The 19,505-nt window shown below is 37.9% G+C and overlaps 1 protein-coding gene across 2 annotated transcripts in view; it reads left to right on the top strand.

The window, feature by feature from the left end:
- LRBA (LPS responsive beige-like anchor protein) overlaps nt 1-19,505 on the top strand; it is a 426,487-nt gene that overhangs the window by 195,604 nt on the left and 211,378 nt on the right. For both annotated transcript variants that reach the window (XM_075287867.1, XM_075287860.1), the window contains exon 37: nt 8,282-8,406. In XM_075287867.1, coding sequence (XP_075143968.1) covers nt 8,282-8,406 — 125 coding nt within the window. The remainder of the gene's footprint in view (nt 1-8,281; nt 8,407-19,505) is intronic.

Raw genomic sequence — 19,505 nt, 5'->3', positions numbered from 1 at the left:
CAGTGGGTGTGAATGATCTCTTATGGGTGCTTTTTGCAGATCGTTCTGTAAAATAATATGTAGCAAAGGCTGCACAAATAGCAGGCAAACGAGTAAAGAGCGATACATTTGCATGACTCTCCGTGTGCCCGATTGGATCTTGATTGATGGCTATCATTTGTCTTTGTCAGAAAAGGAGAAAAATGCAGACATTGAAATAAGAGTGCTATCAAAGTTTCTGTAGAGCCAGAAAATGCCATTAATGCTACAATTCAGCAGAACCAATCTGTTTTTCTAAGGAAATCCTTTATCCATACAGCCTTTTTGAAACCATTCCTTATCTGTTTGTCCCATTGAATATGTATTTGCTCCGTGTAGTACACTAGATTGTAAGTCTTAGCTTAGGATATGACTGAAATAGAAGAAGGAAGAGCCAAAGCTTTTGTTTGTGACAGATATCAAGATTATTGACTGTGAAAGTAAAGATAATAATACATTTGGCCGGCATTAGTACATATTTCACCCTTTAAGGACACAGGGTGGTTTGATCACTGATGTTCGGCAACTTGATTTTTTTTTTGTCTTCACCTTGGAAAATTTTTAAGTTCTTTATTTTTGTTGATATTACCACGTAAGAACTTATTTTTTGTGCAACAAGTTGTACTTTTAGTTGGCACCATTTTAGGGTCCCCATGTTCTTGTTTTTTTTAATGGCAATACCATATTTATATTGGTATAGGGGTTGTAGTATAATATATATATTTCTTCTTCAAGGCCAGTTGTATTGATCACGGTATCTGAGGAGTGAAGAAATTTTTTTTCAACTCCTGCAAATAGTCTAGGGTCCTATTTGTATAATGCAGCTGGAACCCAAAGGCCATGTAGCAGGCACAGCTAAGATACAATAGCACAGCACAGAGTGGGAAAGGATATAAAATATCTTGTTTTATCCTTTTTAGTTTCCTTTTGGTTCTCTTTAGTGGAAGTAGGCAATAATTATAAGATGTATGTGTTCCAGTAATGAAACAACTGTGCTAAACAATAAGCTGAAAACATAATACAACTCAGACATTCTCAAGTACTACCCAATTCATATGTAACAAACGTTTTTTTTCTGAATTTCTACAAAACATCTACTGTATGTGAACATGTACAGTAGGGGGGAATTTATCAAGCTATGTACTCCAAAATCTTGGAATACCAAAGTTTTGTGCAAAACCAGTTAATTTTTGTGCTACCCACTCCACCTCTGAAAATTGGGAGATTTTAGCCTGTTAAACGGATGCATTACAAAAATTGCCAAATCCTTACTGCACTGGGGACAGTACAGATATCACATAGAGATGCTTCATGACCCCTACAAAACTGATATTAAAAATTCTTATCATAAGCTTGCTCCTTAGTCTGTGAATTTTTGCCACCTGACTACTTGGTTACACCTCATTTGGTGTTCACGCCATCACTGGAGCTCCTCTGGTCCACACCTGCTCTGCCGAACCAGCTGGAAATACCATACCACAAAAAAATAAAGATGGCATTTTGTGCTCAAGATTGTTGTTCCATGGCTGTCTTTTATATTTGGGATGCCTAGTTGGGTCATTGATCCTGTTGATTGGTCATTGATCCCACTACAGTTGCATTCTCCATCTTATAGATTGATCCACATTTGAAGTATTACGTGAATATTTGAGCCAAGAAGCGTCAATGTGAGGTTCAAAGGAATCTTGGACTCCACATTGAATCCATTTGCTTTTTCCTTTTTTAATTTGGAAGAATGAATCAGAATCGGACGCAATTGTACCCTTGGCCATTGTGGGGGTGAGAAAAAAAACAACTTATGAAATATATCTGGCCCCATTGATTTCAATGGGTCTGTGTGCAGCCCATCAAATTTGGTGATCTCGAACGGCCCGTAGTGTATTTAGGTGTTTCTAGCTCCTCTTTGATTAAGTTGAGTTTTTATAGCTTGGCCAGAAAATGTGCGTACAGATTGTTAGCAAGTGAGTAGCTGTAGACCACAACCATACATGTTTATTTCTACATACCTTAAATATACAGATCTACATGTATCTTGTCTATCCACTTACAGGATTAGAAACATCTGAATGATGTACAATAATTTATTCATTAACCCTATTTCCAGTTGTAGATTAGAGGGTTGGCCTCAGGACGGTAGCCAAACATATGAATAATTTACCATCTTTGCCTAACACTAGAAGCAGGAGAATTGAAAGGATTGATGGCGGTGAAGGTTAACACATTTTAGCAGGTTTCATTAGCTTTTCATTGTCATATGTTTGTGTCTCCAGCTGAAATAAGCCTTGCAGGAGATCTCTAGTCTGGGGAACTAATTACTTGTACCGATTGCCATTCTGATGAATAGACCCTCATTGTATCATTCCCCATAGACCTAGAGCACTGTGAGATTCCCAACTGCAGCCTGCCTGATATTTGATAGTAATTTTTACAGATAAACGTAAGAAGGCAGAATGATGAAGTGCCCATGCAGTCTATTCAGACTATCATAGAACCGCACATAGCCAGCTGTGCTCTGCTTTTTCCCCAAAATCACAAATGAGAAAATATCTATTATTAATCGAGCCTCACAAAGGTCCCTACTTTTTATTCTCATTTGTTTTCTGCACATTTCACTTTTAACTCTTTCATCACATTTTTTGTTCGGTTTTTCAAGCATCTTTTGAGAGTTAAAGGCTATGTGTACATTTTTATTTTATTCTTATTCACATATAAAATGAAAATATTAAGTAACTTTAAAAAATGCTGGTTAAGAATTTCCTTCCATTTTGTGTCTACAGCTCTTACACAGACTATGAATCTCCGTGGTAACAGACAACAAGCAATCTCTATATAGTCTGGTCCAATAGTCATAATTTCAATCAGTCCTCTGCTTCTGGCTAAATGTCAAATGTATGTTAATAAAGTGGGAGATTGACATTATCCATCATATAGAACCTCCAAAAAATAATTTTAAGGAAAATTATCATGAGGGTCAGTTTTAGGGTCCATTGACACGGAGGAAAATGGTGAGGGAAAAAAAGGCGCTGAAAAAAAAAGCCTCCCATTGACTTGAATGAGTTCCTTTTTCTGTTAGCAGGACTGAAATTCACATCTTTAAGTCTAGCACTTTTATCTTGAGAGCCACCTTTACTTTGTATACCACCCAATTACTGGAATGATTTTGGCAAATTGGGATTTTTTTTTTCTTTTTATAAAGTTTGCTAAAACTGCATAAGCTTGACATCTGCCCACTTTCCCACCCATTTTTTCAAAGGTGCAGTAAGTGGGAAAAAATGCAAAAAATGGAAACTTTTTTTTGTACAAATATGCTCTAAAATTCAAAAATATGGCATCGGGCTGGGTAAATTACTCTGAGTACTCTTAAGAATTCATTTTGTGCATTTTGAATAGAAATTCCAAATGTTGGGGTACTCTATATTAGTCTGTCATACAGTTGTTGTACAGGCTCATTTTAGTATCTGTGTTTTGAATTTTATGCTCGGACCTCCGTTGGTTCTACTATACTGGACCTAGAGTATAGATGTAAGAATACATCAATACAAAATATCATCATATATCTGAAAACTAAATGGCAAGGCATATATCATCTTGATATCCCAGAAGCTAAGGGTAATGACTCTGCGTGGGCCTTAACCCTACATTATGCGTGTTTAACTACTGTAAGTACAGTTTTTTACTGTCAGTTTTAGGAAAACTGTGCAGGTAAGAGTATGGTTTGTGCCATATCTGAAGACTAAATGGTGTCCCCAGGGGCTAAATATTATGACTCTGTGTATGGGCCTTAACCCTACACCATGCTGGTTCTATGAGTTGTTTTCTCATGTGTAGACTTTCAATATACAACTGTGCTCTCCTTGGGAAACCATTGCTCGCTGACAGCCCCCAATGGTGGTTATTATAGTAGTTATTGGACTTCTCACTATAATGTATTTACAATTTAGCCTAACATTTCCACTTCTTTCTACTTTGGCAATTGTTAAAGGAGTTTTCCAAGCTAAAAATATTGATGACCTTTTTATAAAAGCAAAGAAAATATATGTGATGGCACTCCCAAATGTTATCTGCAGATGACTTATTGAAAGTAGTTACATCAGAAATTAAAGTGGTATTCCAATGACCATAATCATATCTATATTTTTAGGTAACTAAAAGTTTAACATTTTTGCAAATATAAATAGTTAAAAATTCCTCAGCGCTTTAAAGATTTTCCCTATCCATCTTAGTGGTGACATCTGTTGTCTTGATTAGAGATGAGCAAGTAGTGTTCGATCGAATACTACGGTATTCGAAATACTCGTACTCGATCGAACACTACTAGCTGTTCGAAGTTTAATGTTCGATGCAGAACCAGCGTTGATTGGCAGAATGCTATACATTCTGACTATCAACGCTGGTTCTTCTCTTACCTTTCCGAAGTCTTCTCCGCGCTGCGTCCCCGCATCTTCTTCCAGGTGGAATTCACTCTGCCTAGGCATCCGGCCTAGGCAGAGCCGACTGCGCATGCGCAGTCGGCTCTGCCTAGGCCGGATGCCTAGGCAGAGTGAATTCCACCCAGAAGAGGACGAGGGGACCTTGGACCGGGAGAAGACTTCAAGCAGAATCCAGCCCGACCGTCACTCGTGGACTTGGCAAGTATGATTTTATCGAATGTTGCCTACCCCTGAAACGAGCATTTCCCCCCATAGACTATAATGGGGTTCGAACAGTTTGCGGCTGTTTGAATCGGATTTCGAACCTCGGACACTTTAGTGTTCGCTCATCTCTAGTCTTGATCAGTAGCCAATGTATATTACCACAAATGCAGAAACTATACGTGGTCTGGGACCTGTCAGGAACCCAGCCATGATTTTCTTATTGTAGCTGGGTTTTCAGGCAGGGACACTACATGTATGAGAAGTATGTATCACAACAACAATAAGGACATCATGGCTGATTTTCTGATCTTGGAAAGGTCCTGCTGTCATGGTCTTATCCACTGGAACCCAATCAAGAGGATGACTTGTGATTACAAGATATTTAGAAAAAATCTTTAAGACGCTGCAAAATGTTTAATCACTCATATTTGCAAAAATATTTAACTTTTAACAATCTACAAATTTAAAAATGCTTATGTTCATGGAAATACCCCTTTAAGTGTTTATTACAAGGCAAAGGAGAAATAAAAAAGGAAGAAAATAATAAATAAAAACAAGGAAATACATGGCAGTGAATAAGGGAACATGTTGGTTGGAGAAAGAAAGAAAGACCTTATTGGTTGTCTTAGTTCCTAAAATAAGCTAATTTTTATAACTCCCTTTTACAATTCTTCCCCCCATGTTTGTTTATTATCCTAGCCTGACAAAGAGACTTAGTCCTGAAAAATGTTACAATAATGGAATATTTCTGATGTGACTACTTTCAATAAATCATCTGCATATAACATTTTATAGTGCCGTCGCATATCTTTTCTATTTGTCTTCGGGAGTTTGGTCCATTTCCACAGTGAATGTTCATCTAATGGAGTTATGCCCTTTACCTTTTTTACTTTAGTAAAAGCATGTCATCAGTATGAGATGGGTGGGGTCCAACACCCAGTACCCTCATTGATGACCTGTTTTCAGCAGCAGATAGGGTGTGGGGCAGGAAACAGATGGCGTTTGTTCTCTTTGTAGCAGCCAGGCCCGTTCATTTTAATGGGAGTTAAATTGAAGTGACTCAGTTCAGTAACTACACAGAGAACAGTGCTGTTTGCTTCCTGCTCTATTCTCTGTGTATCATCTGCTGAGAACCGCTGATTGTTGGGGTGCTGGGTGTCAGATACCCACAGATCTGATATTAATGGCTTGTAGATCGATATATTTGGCCTAGAAAACATCCTTCAATCTTCTAATGCTATAATCTGGGCTAGGAGGCTCAAGAAGGGATCCTTGTATAGAATCCTCTGAGACCTATTACTGAAACACAATCCTAACAGTACAATCCAGTCTAAAATTATTTACTGCACAGATATTACTAGTGGATACTGATGATCCGGAACTAGGCGTGATCCATACGAGCCATTGTGTAAATGGAGCAATCATTTTATTCAGATTATTTTAACAGGAAAGTATATAATTCAAGTTGCTCACCAGGTGACCAGTTATAACAAATGGAAATTTGTTTGCAACAGGTTTTAAATATCTGCTGTACCCAGCATTGTAGAGTTGGTAGGACAAACCACAACTGACTCCTCCATTTTTCCACTGCCAATCATTGACTTTGACTCCTTAACAAAAAGGCTGATTATCCATGATCAGTCAAAAGCAATAAAGATTCTCTAATTTATTGAAAAGTTAGTGACTGAATTCCTTTGAAAGTAAATATGTTTCTAATTAATTGTTATATTAATAATTGTATAATTTAATAATTTTTATTTTGAAGTTGGTGTTGGAAACATTTTTCTGACTCCAGCCAAAATTGGTCTCGACTTGGACTCCACGACTCATACTCCAAATCTACAACACACTGTACCCCTAAACTGACACCGGTTGTGTGTGTATGTACAGTATCTATAATCTGTATATACATATACTGGTTTAATGTAGATAATAAGAGATAATCCCTTGGTTAGAAGTATTACACATGATGGTTTTTCCAGATGCTGCAGATTATATTTCCATGCATTTGTGTATTTTCTAACAGTTATGTAAGAAAAGCTTTTGTAACAAGGGGAACTACAAGAAGTGCAGTTTTTTACGATTCGTTTTAGGAAAACAGATAAGTGTGGTTTGTGCTATATCTGAAGACTAAATGGCAAGGCATATGTAATTTTGGTACCCCCGGGGCTAAAGGTTATGAATATTTTAGGAGATGATTTTAATTAAATTCCTGCACATCTAAACTGAGTAATATTTTATTATCACGCACCAAACAGGCGCAAGCAAGATTTTCATTAAAGTTAACACTTTCGAGGCAAATGGTGTTTGGTTTGATTTACTGACCTTGTGAGGGAAAGGCACAAATTAGAAAGAAAAATGATGAAAGGGGACAGACTTTGATTAATATAGGTAATGCTATCCCATATTTATAATAGCCTTTTCCCTATTCTGTTTTATAAATGCCGTCTCTGGGAGAGATGCCCTGCTGGGGCTGAAATGAGCCTGAAATCGGAGCGCATGCCACTAGTGTGCAGGGAAGTTGATCACACTGTCAGCAATTCATTTTACAATGATGTATTTAGTGTTCATTTCACCTTCCTACCATGAAGAGGAATTCCTCAGATGGAAAAGTGATATTGTTCTTTTCAAGGACATACCTAAAGAGAAAATTCAAGATAGAAAGGTTTTCAGTAATGGAGGAGAATATGTGATATACTTGGACATATAGACTGTGGGTGTGGGTGAAGATTGTTGACCCTCAATTTATGTAAGTCTAGTGTTTTCAGACAATTTATACCCAATAGACCTAATGGGCTTTATACTGTATATGTTCATTCTCTTAAGTTGTGGTTAGATTCAGGTGATTACAAGTTTTGTTGGGCTGCTAAGGCTGAATTCACACTGCATTTTGCTGCATCCATTCGTTACATGTCCACATGTTGAAAGCATGTTTCATATCCGCCATTTACTCACAGGAGACTAAATGAGTAACCTTTTGCCTTTCATTGAAGTAGTTGATATTGGTTTACTTGTTTTTCCTGTAGTATGGAGTAGCACAATCTACCACACTGTTCCTTACAGAGATCTGGAAATTAGGTTTTCTAGTTTGAAAAAAGAAAACTAGAAAACCTAATTTGAATGTCATTTTCCAGAATTGGTGGGAGAGCAATAAAAGCCTAGGGATGAATCGATTACATTATATGGTTATACAGTGGCTACCCTTAGAGGCGTATATTGGGAAATCCTCCAAACATATACCTTATAAAGCATTGCAAAAGTATGCTGATTTATTCTAGATGACTGTACAGCGCTGAGATAAAGGCTATGAAAGTCCTGAACCTCTAGCAGTGGGTGCTAGGGTTGTCATGCATCTATTTCTAAGCGCCTCCCTTCATATTTGTGGCTGATATAGTCTTATGTATTATTGCATTTATTACATACATTTTTCACTGTAGCGGGGTTTACAATGCTACCACATTAGCTCTTCGGTGAAGAAACACTTAAAGTTAAGTTATTCAATACTGACAGTTATAACAACGAAAGTCAAAGAAAGAGCTAAGCAAACAAGGAAAGCTGTCTGTGAAAATTCACAGCTACCATGCTGGTTCATAATGGCTAACATGTGTGATCCCTGTGTTTTGTTGTAGCCGTCCCCGGGAGTTCTGGCGCCTTGACTACTGGGAAGATGACTTAAGGCGCCGACGACGATTTGTGCGGAACCCCCTTGGTTCGACACATCCTGAAGCGACACTCAAAGCAGCCATAGAACATGGTTAGTACCGTAGTTATATTCTCTTGTCAGACAAAATGGTCATATTTCCAACAATGCTACTCATATCGTCAATATTAAAATGTATAAAGGCAATACTTCATAAGAATAGGAAGGTTCCAGATTCTAGCTTTTGGCATGTATAATAGTAATAATAACAACTTATAAAGGAGGACAATATTGTGTAACATTAGCATATAGATTGGTGATACCGTCATACTAAAGCTTGCAGAAAATGAAATGGCAAAACTTCAATCTTGTTGAAATTCTGATGTCTGGTCCCCTCCAACCTTGACTGTAGATCATTGAAAAGTGCGGCAAAAGCTGCTGTTATCCTAAATGTAAGGGTGGGAAAGGAAGGAGAGGACTAAAAGTAACACCTGTAGTAAATCTATCTTTTATTGATAAGATTTTGGAATGGTGAAGAATATAATGTTTGAGGAGGTGCTAGTAATTTACGGTCATTTTAATTTTACTCTTCCTTATCCTGATTTTTCCTCCTTCAATAAGTTACATGATAACAGTTCGATCCATTTTTCTTTCCAAGCGTGGATTACTGTACAAACAAGTGATCTCTATGCTGCGAGCTACCATGTGACCTCAGATTTATCAGGGCCATGCTCCCCTGTTCTTCTGCCGTAGCTCTTCTGTGAAAATGCCTTCCTGCTCCTCCTCTACCCCACATAATTTTACATTCTGCCCATAGTTTCCACAGCTCTCTGAGGTCACCGTACTCCCATTACCTTCCCCAATGTCTGCAGCAGTGTCACAATGTAATATTGTGGTAGGTATATGGTATTGAGATCTGTTGTTCAGAAACAGGCATTAGATATGGATGGATGAATAGATAGATTAGATAGATGGATAGATAGATAGATAGATAGATAGATAGATATGAGTGACAGCATCAGTAATAGATTTTAATCTTCCATGACTGCGTTTCATAGCTTAAAAAAAAGTGTCACTTTTAACTTTTTATTTTTCTTTAAAAAAAAAAAAAAAAAAAAAACCCTTTAAAACAAGGATACACATTTTAGGGGCATGTTCTCACAGCCACAGTATCCAGAGTGTAGCGATGTAATAGATCCCATGAGAATGGTACCTGTTGTAGTTTACCATTTTGGAGTGTCCTGGGTCCACCTGCTGAGTTTGCTCCATTCAATGGAACTAATCTGTGTGTGGCCAGCGTTGTTTTCTGTAATGAAACAGTGGCAACAGAGGTCATACTGAGGTTTTTGTCTGCTATATAAGCAATTCAATTCTGCTTTTTGATGCGTTTTTTTTTTTCATGCGGTTTTTTCATGCTTATTCTGATGCCAAAAATATACAAAACAAAAAATATACAAAAAAAAGAAAACAAAAACCATACTCATCTGTCCCAGTTTCTCCATTGTTCTTTTTCCAGCGGAAGTCTCCAGGGCACATGACTGCTGAGATCAATCTGTGGTCATGTGCTGTGGGCGATTCTGCCGGAAGAAAACCTCGGAGCAGCGAGACATCGGATTCATCAGGGAAAGGTGAGGTGTTTTTTGTTTTTTTTTTAAACCTCCCCTGGGCTAATTTAAAAAAAAAATAATAATAATAATAATGCTGGACATTTAAGTAAAAAACAAACAAACAACTTTTTGTACATATTTAGCGTTCAGTGCTATGCTATATGCTTAATAAAAATACATTTATAGTCATTTTAAATTCCTTATGTTTTTTTATGGAATCATACAAGGCAAATTGAGTGTCACAGGTGTAAAATTTACTTACTTGATATACACTAAGTCACTCATATTTGACAAGATTCTCACTCCCTTGGAGGATGAATTCTATATCTTCCTTATTGTCATCACATATTCCATGATGTATAGGTGTTGTGTAGAAAGTTTTATACTTGCGTACGCTTCTCCATTGATATTAAATCTTCCTGCTAAAAATCCATATCAAGCTGTGTGATGTACTGTCTGCTTGAAAGGTAAAATATCACGGCACAGGCCCGATGTTGTTTTTCATTATTTGTGGAAGAGTTTTCCATGCATCAGAACATCTTGAAATATAAATATAAAAAATGTGGTTTAAATCACTGTGGTAGAGATTGATAAAAGCGCCGGCTTTAGAAATAGTTGAAAGTGGTGGGAAAGGCTGTATTTTCAATTTTATTAGTCTACAGGTAAAAATCTGAAACATATTTTATCTTTTATTGCTTGTGAAATTATTACATTGATAAATCTAACAAGCAAGGTTTGTTTGAACTGTTAAATCGCCCATATAAACGTTACAAGTCACTTAAAGGGAATCTACCACCATCAAAATGGCTTCTAAGACACTTATATGCTGTTGTAGGACTGGTTAGAGACATAGTGAACATGCCTTATTTGTGTAAAAGTGGAATCTTACTGCTGAGAAATCCAGATTGTGCTCTATATTCAAATGAGATGTCTGGCATGTTCAGTGTGGGGTCACACCTTTGTTTTGTAGTCGCTATCCAGTGCTGCCCTTAAAACAGAAAGAATGACATGTCTGATGGATAGTAATTTGCAGCGGCCGGCCGCATAAGAAGATGGTCTTCCAGCTGCTGTGGCCCTGCCAGGGGCTCCAAACCGCAATTTGCATATTGAATAAAAGTTGAATTTCTCAGCATCAAGATTGCACTTTGACCCAAGAAAGGTGTCTTCACTATGCCACTGACCAGTCCTACAACAGCATATAAGTACAATAAAAGCTATGTTAGTGGTACCAAAGTGAATTCTTTGAGGCGGCTGTACACATGTATTCTCCCAACTCCTAAACGTGTACAGGCTCTGGCACTAGATTTTTTTGCCACAGTAAAATGAGATTAGACACTCGTAAAATTTAGCATGCCGAAACCTTCTCCCCTTCTTTCCCTCTCCATCGGAAAGCTGTGGAGAGACAGGTGCCTCCAACATATAAGACCTAAATCTGCACGGACGACTGCAGGAGCTTGTTTGTACTCCCTATACTTATGTGGGTTTTGTCTGGCTTTTCTGGTTCTCACATACTCCAAATCATATTGAGGTAGGTTAGATCGTGAGCCTTATGTAGAACAGTGTCTGACTGACTATAAAGGGCTGCGGAATATTTTGGAGCTATACAATTAAGAGAAATAAATAGCTACATTTCAGAAAAAAATATATATATACGCAACTTATTCACTTTATCTATATCCACATATTTGTAAATTAATTTTAAAGAATGTTTAAGAAATTGATAATTAAAATTCTGTATTATGATCTATATTAATAAAAAAACAAAAAACCCACACAAATGCTGCAGTTCTGTCTCTGACCACTAAGTCCAATAATATGCTGACACTTCGTGTTTTCTGTAGGAGATTTCTTAGCAGCAGCTACTTCACTTTTACAGAGGGTTTCCAGAAAAGGTGAAAAAAAACCCAAAGCATACGCTCCTATCCCCGCTGCTCTGGTGTCTTCCACTGCGGTCCAGTCCTGCTGCTCTAGGGGTCTTGTTCTGGCAGAAGTCTGCATGTGACCGCTGAGACCAATCAGCGACCTAATGAAAAGGCACGTGAAGTCACAGGTGATGTATGTGAGTAACATCCCAGTTCCTTTCCTTAGGCCGCTGACTGGCCTCAGTGGTGACATGAGGTGAGGACTTCTGCTGGAAGATGCTCCTGGGGCTGAAGTACATAAGTCACCAAGGCTCTGATGCCTCTAACTATAGTTCCAAAGCTCCTTCTGGAATTAAAGGGGTTGGGCACTTAAAGAGGACCTTTCACCTCTTGGGGCACATGCAGTTTTATACACTGCTAGAAAGCCGACAGTGCGCTGGATTCAGCGCACTATCGTCTTTCACGTTCTGTGCCCCCGCCCCACCCCGGTGAAGAGCTATCTGTGCCGGTACCGTCGCTCTTCACTGTCAGAAGGGCGTTTCTGACAGTCAGGAATGCCCTTCCTCACAGCAGCATCTATAGCACTGTACTGTGAGAGCGGTGAGGAACGCCTCCCTCCCCTCCTGATCGTACTCGTCCATAGACGAGAACTGGGGGGCGTCATACTCACTGCTCAGTGTCATAGCTGGGCGGTAATTAACAACCGTTCTCACAGTACAATGCAATAGACGCTGCTGTGAGGAAGGGTGTTCCTGACTCATTGTCAGAACGCCCATCTGACACTGAAGAGCAACGGTACCGGCACCGATAGCTCTTCACTGGGGGTACAGAACATGAAAGACGATAGTGCGCTGGATTCATTAAGATTAGTATAAGTATTATCAGTAGTATAAGAGTTCCAATCCTAGTTTCTTGCCTCAAACAGCATAACTTCAAGTGAGAATTCAGAGCCTCTCTTTGTGGGGTTCTGTCTAGCACCAATGCTGGGACCATTGAACCCCTTCACTACTCAAAAATAGCAGAAGCGATGAAGTGACACTGTATGTCATATTTATATATGCCAGAAGCAAGGCATTTTGTAATTAAAAGTCCCCTCTCATGCACCTGCTGCCCGTGTCTGAACTGGCCTCTGGTCTTACTGGAGTCAAGTGATATTGGCTATGATGTATCTTCAGTGTAAGGGGAATCAATACTAGTTTAGTGGGTTTTATTTGCTGTTGCTAGCAATATGTGCATCAAGCTGTCAAGCTTTTTTTTTATCTCTGGCAAATGAATTAAAGGAGATAGTGTATAAACCCATTCAGCCATAACAACTGCAAACCACATTGTAAAAGTGCATTTTTAAGCAGGAGACTGGCAAATCTTTTTAAAGTCTTTTCTACTGCGGCTGTCAACTGTAATTCAGATAATAAACTTGGGTATAAAATCTATAGCAAATTACTAGGAATGTTTTTTTTTAATCTAATTTTTAATAACTTGCAGCATCATGACTTACTTTTTAAGAATATTTTTATATAAGGGAGCAATACTGATACATACAGCAAACTGTGTGTTCCAAAGAGCTTTAATGAAATTGACTATATAACAAACCTGTAGAAACTTTTTGTAGAACTGTAATAACCACACTCATAGAAGTCTTATCTCCTCAGATTTATGCAGAATCTGAAAGAAATAAAATTGGTCTGTGTTAGATGCTATAATACAGTGTTGGTGTCTACTAGAAGCATTGTGTGACATACTGTGGCACATAGTGACATTGGCTCCATAATACAAAGGTGTATGAACTTCATGTTCCACAGTGCAGGCATCATGCACAATCTTCATTGCAGTGTTCAGCTCATTTAGATTTTGGAAGATTAACTCCATGTTCAATGGTTGGAATTGCTGTTTTGCACTGTAAAAGTGACTGTTTGGAGGACCAGAGAAGCCTTAGCACGGAAGCAGCAAAATGTAGGTATGTAGAATTTTTTTTTTTTTTCCCCAGGTCAGCCCTTGATATTAGCAGATTTTCCTGCGGATTGCGAGTTAGATTCAATATGGAATTATCCTCAAACCAATTCATGTGGATGTACCCAAATATGTGATTCCATTTTAAACATCTATTGATATGTCACTTTAATGACAAGTTCTTTGTGGAAAACACTCATGATCCAAGTAAAAAGTCCCAAAAGAACCACTGAATGGCACTGCCGCAATCCACAATCTCACAATCCAATGTTCAGTGGTGCTTATCCTCATACAAAAGTCAATGTAGTTAATGCAACATATATATAGCCAAGAGCAAAGAAAGGGGGCGCTCACAGATATAAAAAGTTCCAATATAGAAAAAAACAGCAGAATTTTGGAGAGACCTTCTCTCCAACAACCTGCTGTTTTTATCCTATATTATATACTTCAAGTTACTCTTAGTCTTGGTTCCCGTTTACTTGATTTTCTTCAATAAAACAATGAGGCAGGTACTAATCCTCTCTAGCATTTTGTCAAAAATAAACCTATAGTAACTAGGTAGTTGAAGATGTGGCAAATTTATCATTGTGTCTCTAGTGGTTGACTACCTTTTCACCCATATTTTAGTTGAGCATATTTCCCCTTGTCACCCCTTTTCTAGTGAGCCGCAAAAGAGTGTTTAACACAAACAACATGTAGGATCAAGGCTTGTTCACCATTTTTTTTGCCATAAATTAAGCCAAAATTCAGGATACGTTCAGCATAGTAAATCTCCACCAGTGTTTTGTATGTTGGATAATAGAGAGGAATATGGATGTGTATGAAAACACGAACACCTGATAGTGATACCTTTAAGTCTTTGTGCAGATGGGGAAAAGTCAGAGCAATCTCATGTAAGGATTGATAGGGTCTAAAATAGCCTGTAATGCAAAGGTGGCAGCGTAAATACCTGAAGACAAATGTTCCCTGTTTTGCCGATCAATACCAGCCCCTAGACTATACTTCTGGCTATCTTCTAGTTAAAAACAAATTTGTTAATTCTGACAATTTAATTGCCCTTTCCAAGTTCACATTACCTTTCCTCAGAGAGAAGCATAGGTCATTTTTCATAGTGTAACCCTTCCCTAGTTATTTCGAGGAGTCCTTGTCTGGTCATTTGTGTTCTATCTGGTTACTATTGTTAATTGAAACAAACTGTTAAACTTACTATATCTTTTGTACCTTAAAACTTTTTATATCCTGTAGCTCTGAAGTTAGTTTATAGACTGTAGGATGTAATGCAAAGGTGGCAGGAGACAATAGAAGAGACTAGAAGATGTCATTTATTTCTATCACCTTGGTAAAACTTTACTAGATTCTGTGTTAGTTATGTGATTAGAACTCTGACAATAAAATCCTATGCATATAGTTCTAGATCTTATACTGGGTAATGCTTGCTTTCCATTTCTTTTAGCACACTGTCAATTATTCATGCCCATAGCTCTATATGCACTTGACATCTCTGACCTGCACTTCACTTTAATGAACTTCCACTCAGACTGCCTTTCTCCATACTTGCCTCATTTGCCCTGGAAACAAGTAGATTACCAGCAAGATACATTTCATATATACCGTATATACTCGAGTATAAGCCGACCCGAATATAAGCCGACCCCCCTAATTTTACCACAAAAAACTGGGAAAACTTATTGACTCGAGTATAAGCCTAGGGGGGAAATGCAGCAGCTACGGGAAAATTTCAAAAATTAAAATGGTCGGAGTTTTTGGGTGCAGTAGATGCTGGGGAAGGAGAGGGGGTGTTTTGGTTGTCTGTCTGCCCCTTCCCTGAGCTTGAGGACTGAGTTTTTTGTTCCCCCCCACTTGGAATTCAGTCTGGCTGAATATAGGGTATCTGCAGTGCTTCTATTAACCCCTTCCTGACGGAACAGGAGCACTGCAGATCCCCTATATTCAGTAGACCGGGCACTTTCAGACACAGGGATACCTAATGTGTAGGTGTTTCACAGTCATTTTCTACTTTTGTATGTATTCTAGGAAAAGGAGTGTTTTAGAACTTTTATGTTTTTAAAATCTTTTTTTTTTTTTTTTTTTTTTGCACTATTTTATGGGAGATTCTATACATTAATATTGTGGCTGGTCATAGACCCCCCCCCCCCCTCCTAAAAAAAAAAAAAAAAAAATTTTTTTTTTTTTTGCTGACTCGAGTATAAGCCGAGGGGGGCTTTTTCAGCACAAAAACTGGGCTGAAAAATTCGGCTTATACTCGAGTATATACGGTGTGTGTGTGTGTGTGTATGTATATATATATATATATATATATATATATATATATATATATATATATATATGAAGAGCTCAACGGAAAAATGGCCTAAGTCCAAAAATCAATATTTTGAGAAAAACGAAATTTAAAGTTTTAGCCTAAAGCAAACGGGCATTATTGTGGAATATATCTATCCAATGTAATCAGCTAATGAACACCGTTAATCCTAATCATAAATTGTATTATTTATTTAAAAAATTGCAGCTTCATGTATAAATATATATATATTATTTATTTAATATTATTAATTAATTACTACTATTATTTATTATTATTTTTCCCTTTTCGGCGCTAAATATGTGCAAAAGTCGATTTAGAGCCTTTTAAACAATAAGACAAAGTTTTTACACTAATATAAACAACAGACCGGAAGTCACGATTTCAATGAAAAAATGACCAACGAGAGTGAAGTAAGTAAGTTTGTATTGGACTTAGGCCATTATTCCATTGAATGTAAATTCTTCTGCATTGAAATATATGGACTTAGGTCATTAATCCTAGGTACCTTGTAAACCCAATGCATAGAACGAGGTACAAAGAAGCTTTCTAGGTAATCATTTGAAATATGACAAAATGTGGACTTAGGCCATTTTTCCGTTGAGCTCTTCATATATTTATATATATATATATATATATATATATATATATATATATATATATATATATATATACACACACACACACAGTCCTGTATTAGAATTGATATGGTGAAAGGGATAAAGAACTCAATGGTATAATCCCTGACCAACATAATAATGCAGGTGTTATTCTATAGTACCGTGTTATGCATTGTTACCTATCACATTATGCAAATTCAATAGTAAGTTACAGGCATGCAGCATAAATCTATTCTGGCACAAGTTTTCTTTTACAGATCCATTAAAAGATGTTTGCCCATGAACTTAATCATATTTGTAGGCAATTAGAAGTTAAATATTTTTGCAATTATATTTAAAAATTTGCAGAGTTTTAAAGATTTTTCTCAATTTGGTGACAGTCTTTTGTCTTAATCAGTTGCCAATGGATATGACCATGATTTTGGGAACTTTGTGTGGTCTGGAACTGAAACTCAGCCATTATTTCCATATTGTGGCAAGGTTATTAGACAGGGACACTATATGCTTGAAAGGCTAACCTTGCCACAGTAAGAAAATGATGACTCTTTCTGACAAGTAACATACCATAGAAAATTTCTTCATTCATGGTCATTGGCAACTGATAAAGACAGAAGATTGTCACTAGTAAAGGTGCTTCTACACTTCTGTTTATAAGGGATTTCCCATCTCACCAGCTTTGCCTGATGTCTTTTTCTCACTTCTTGTATTGTGTTTGATGAACATGAAATTATTATGATTACAAGAAATTTATAATAACGCAGATCAAATATGAACAGTAAATTACATTACACAGGTGAGTAGAGAAATAAAATACACATGTTTACATAGAGAGACCAGACTCTGTCTGAGCCTTTATCAGCACACTGCAGTTAGCACAGCATAACAGTTATGAGAGTAAGCATACTCCCAAGAACTCAGCTCCATTCTCCTCCAAACAGCAATGTCATATCATGTCATGTCATCCGTCCTATAATTCTAGAGAAGGAGACCTACTGGTTGGATTCCTTGACAATGTTGTATAAACAATAGTGTTGAGCGAATAGTATTCGTCGAATACATCACCGGCATAGGAATGCGTGTAATCTGCCGAACACCAAGGGGTTAAACGCATTGAATCTTCGAAGCATTTAACCCCTTGGTGTTGGGCCGTTTACACGCATTCTTTTGCCGGCAAGGTATTCGATGAATACTGTTCACTCAACACTAATAAACAATAGGGAGGAATAATCTCACATACCAGTCAAATAAAGCAGCTTTTCTAAAGCAATGTATTTAGGAAAACTCTTGAAATTAAATAAACTGGTGTCGATTTATATTCACCCTTATGTTTAAAAAAAATGACAGAAGGCTTCTTCCATCATGTTTTTTACTTTTCTGATGGAAGAAAATTTTGTGCATATAGGATATCATTTACATTACAAAGGTAGAAAAACATTCCGTAAAAAAGCGTTTGTCCCTTTTTACATACCAGTCAATGGGCGCTCCATCTGAATCCATGGATTTACTATCGTTTAAAGGGTATTTCAGTTTTCATGAAGAGTTGAAATATGTCCTGGGTAGTCTAACTCATGACTGTTTAAGCCTTCATACGTCATGTTCTATTAGTTTTTCTGCTGTTAATAATCACATTTTGGCTGCTGAACATTTTCCATTTGTCTCTGAGGCTGTGGACATGTACAACAAGGAGCAGTCTTCCTTTTCCATTACTACTACCACTACTACTATTACTACTGTCAGAACATTGACTATTCAATAGTAAACAAATGAGAAAAAGCCAAGTTATGATAATATAGTAGCTCCAGGAAGACTGGAATACAAATACACATAGTCAGAAAAACTGCTTGCTCTCTGTGAATAATATCATTTCTTTAATCACACAAGCAGACAACTAAAGCACTTAACTGTAAGAGTTGTGGAATGTTCAGTCCTTTGCACAGAGAAAGGAGTTTGCAGATGTGTGGAGTCTGTGAGGAGAATCCATCCCTCCCATCTGCATTCAGTGTGAATACAAAACTTAACCTCCCCACACACTGTCCCTGCGATCGCAATTTACATATTTATGAACAAATCATGGGTAGCAACAGGGAGTGAACTAAAAATTATCTACAAGGGAGACATTTAGTGACACACTTTTTTCAGGCATTTTTTTTGGTCCATTTATGACTTGCAAATACAATATTATGAACTTTGCCATAGATGGTTAGAGGAAATCTTTAAAACTTTGCAAAAAAAGTCTTCATCCATTTTTGGCTTCCTCTAAATGGACGTAAAAACAAAAAGGCTGATCTGAATAAAGCCTTAGTTTCATTTCAAAGAGCATGTGATTCTGGACCAGTTTTGCATTTTTATGCAATTTTAAAGGGCTATTCTTCTCATACTTTTCGTCATCTTCTCTGCGCCGCCATTCACCTACAATCCCGGTTCTTGTCGGTATGCAAATAAGCTCTCTCACAGCACTGGGGGCGGGCCCCAGCACTCAGTCAGCACTGGGGACGTCCCCAGTGCTGCGAGAAAGCTCTCTCCAGCACCGCCTCCATCTTCTTCAGCAGTGTCATCTTCAGCCTCTTCTTCTGGCGGTGGCTTGTAACTTCTAGGCCTCGGGCCTTGGGCAGAGCAGACTGCGCATGCCCACAGGCCACGAGAAAATGGCCGCTTGCACAGTATTGTAAGTGGCCATTTTCCCATGGCCTGTGGGCATGCGCAGTTGGCTCTTCCCAAGGCCCGAGACCTAAAAGTTACAAGCCACCTCCGGAAGAAGAGACTGAAGATGACGCTGCTGAAGAAGATGGAGGTGGCACTGGAGAGAGTTCTCTCGCAGCATTGGGGACACCCCCAGTGCTGTCTGTATGCTGAGCTC

Source organism: Leptodactylus fuscus, chromosome 1, assembly GCF_031893055.1.
Source record: "Leptodactylus fuscus isolate aLepFus1 chromosome 1, aLepFus1.hap2, whole genome shotgun sequence".
In the NCBI taxonomy this organism is placed as follows: domain Eukaryota; kingdom Metazoa; phylum Chordata; class Amphibia; order Anura; family Leptodactylidae; genus Leptodactylus; species Leptodactylus fuscus.
This window is presented reverse-complemented; position numbering and strand designations above follow the sequence as displayed.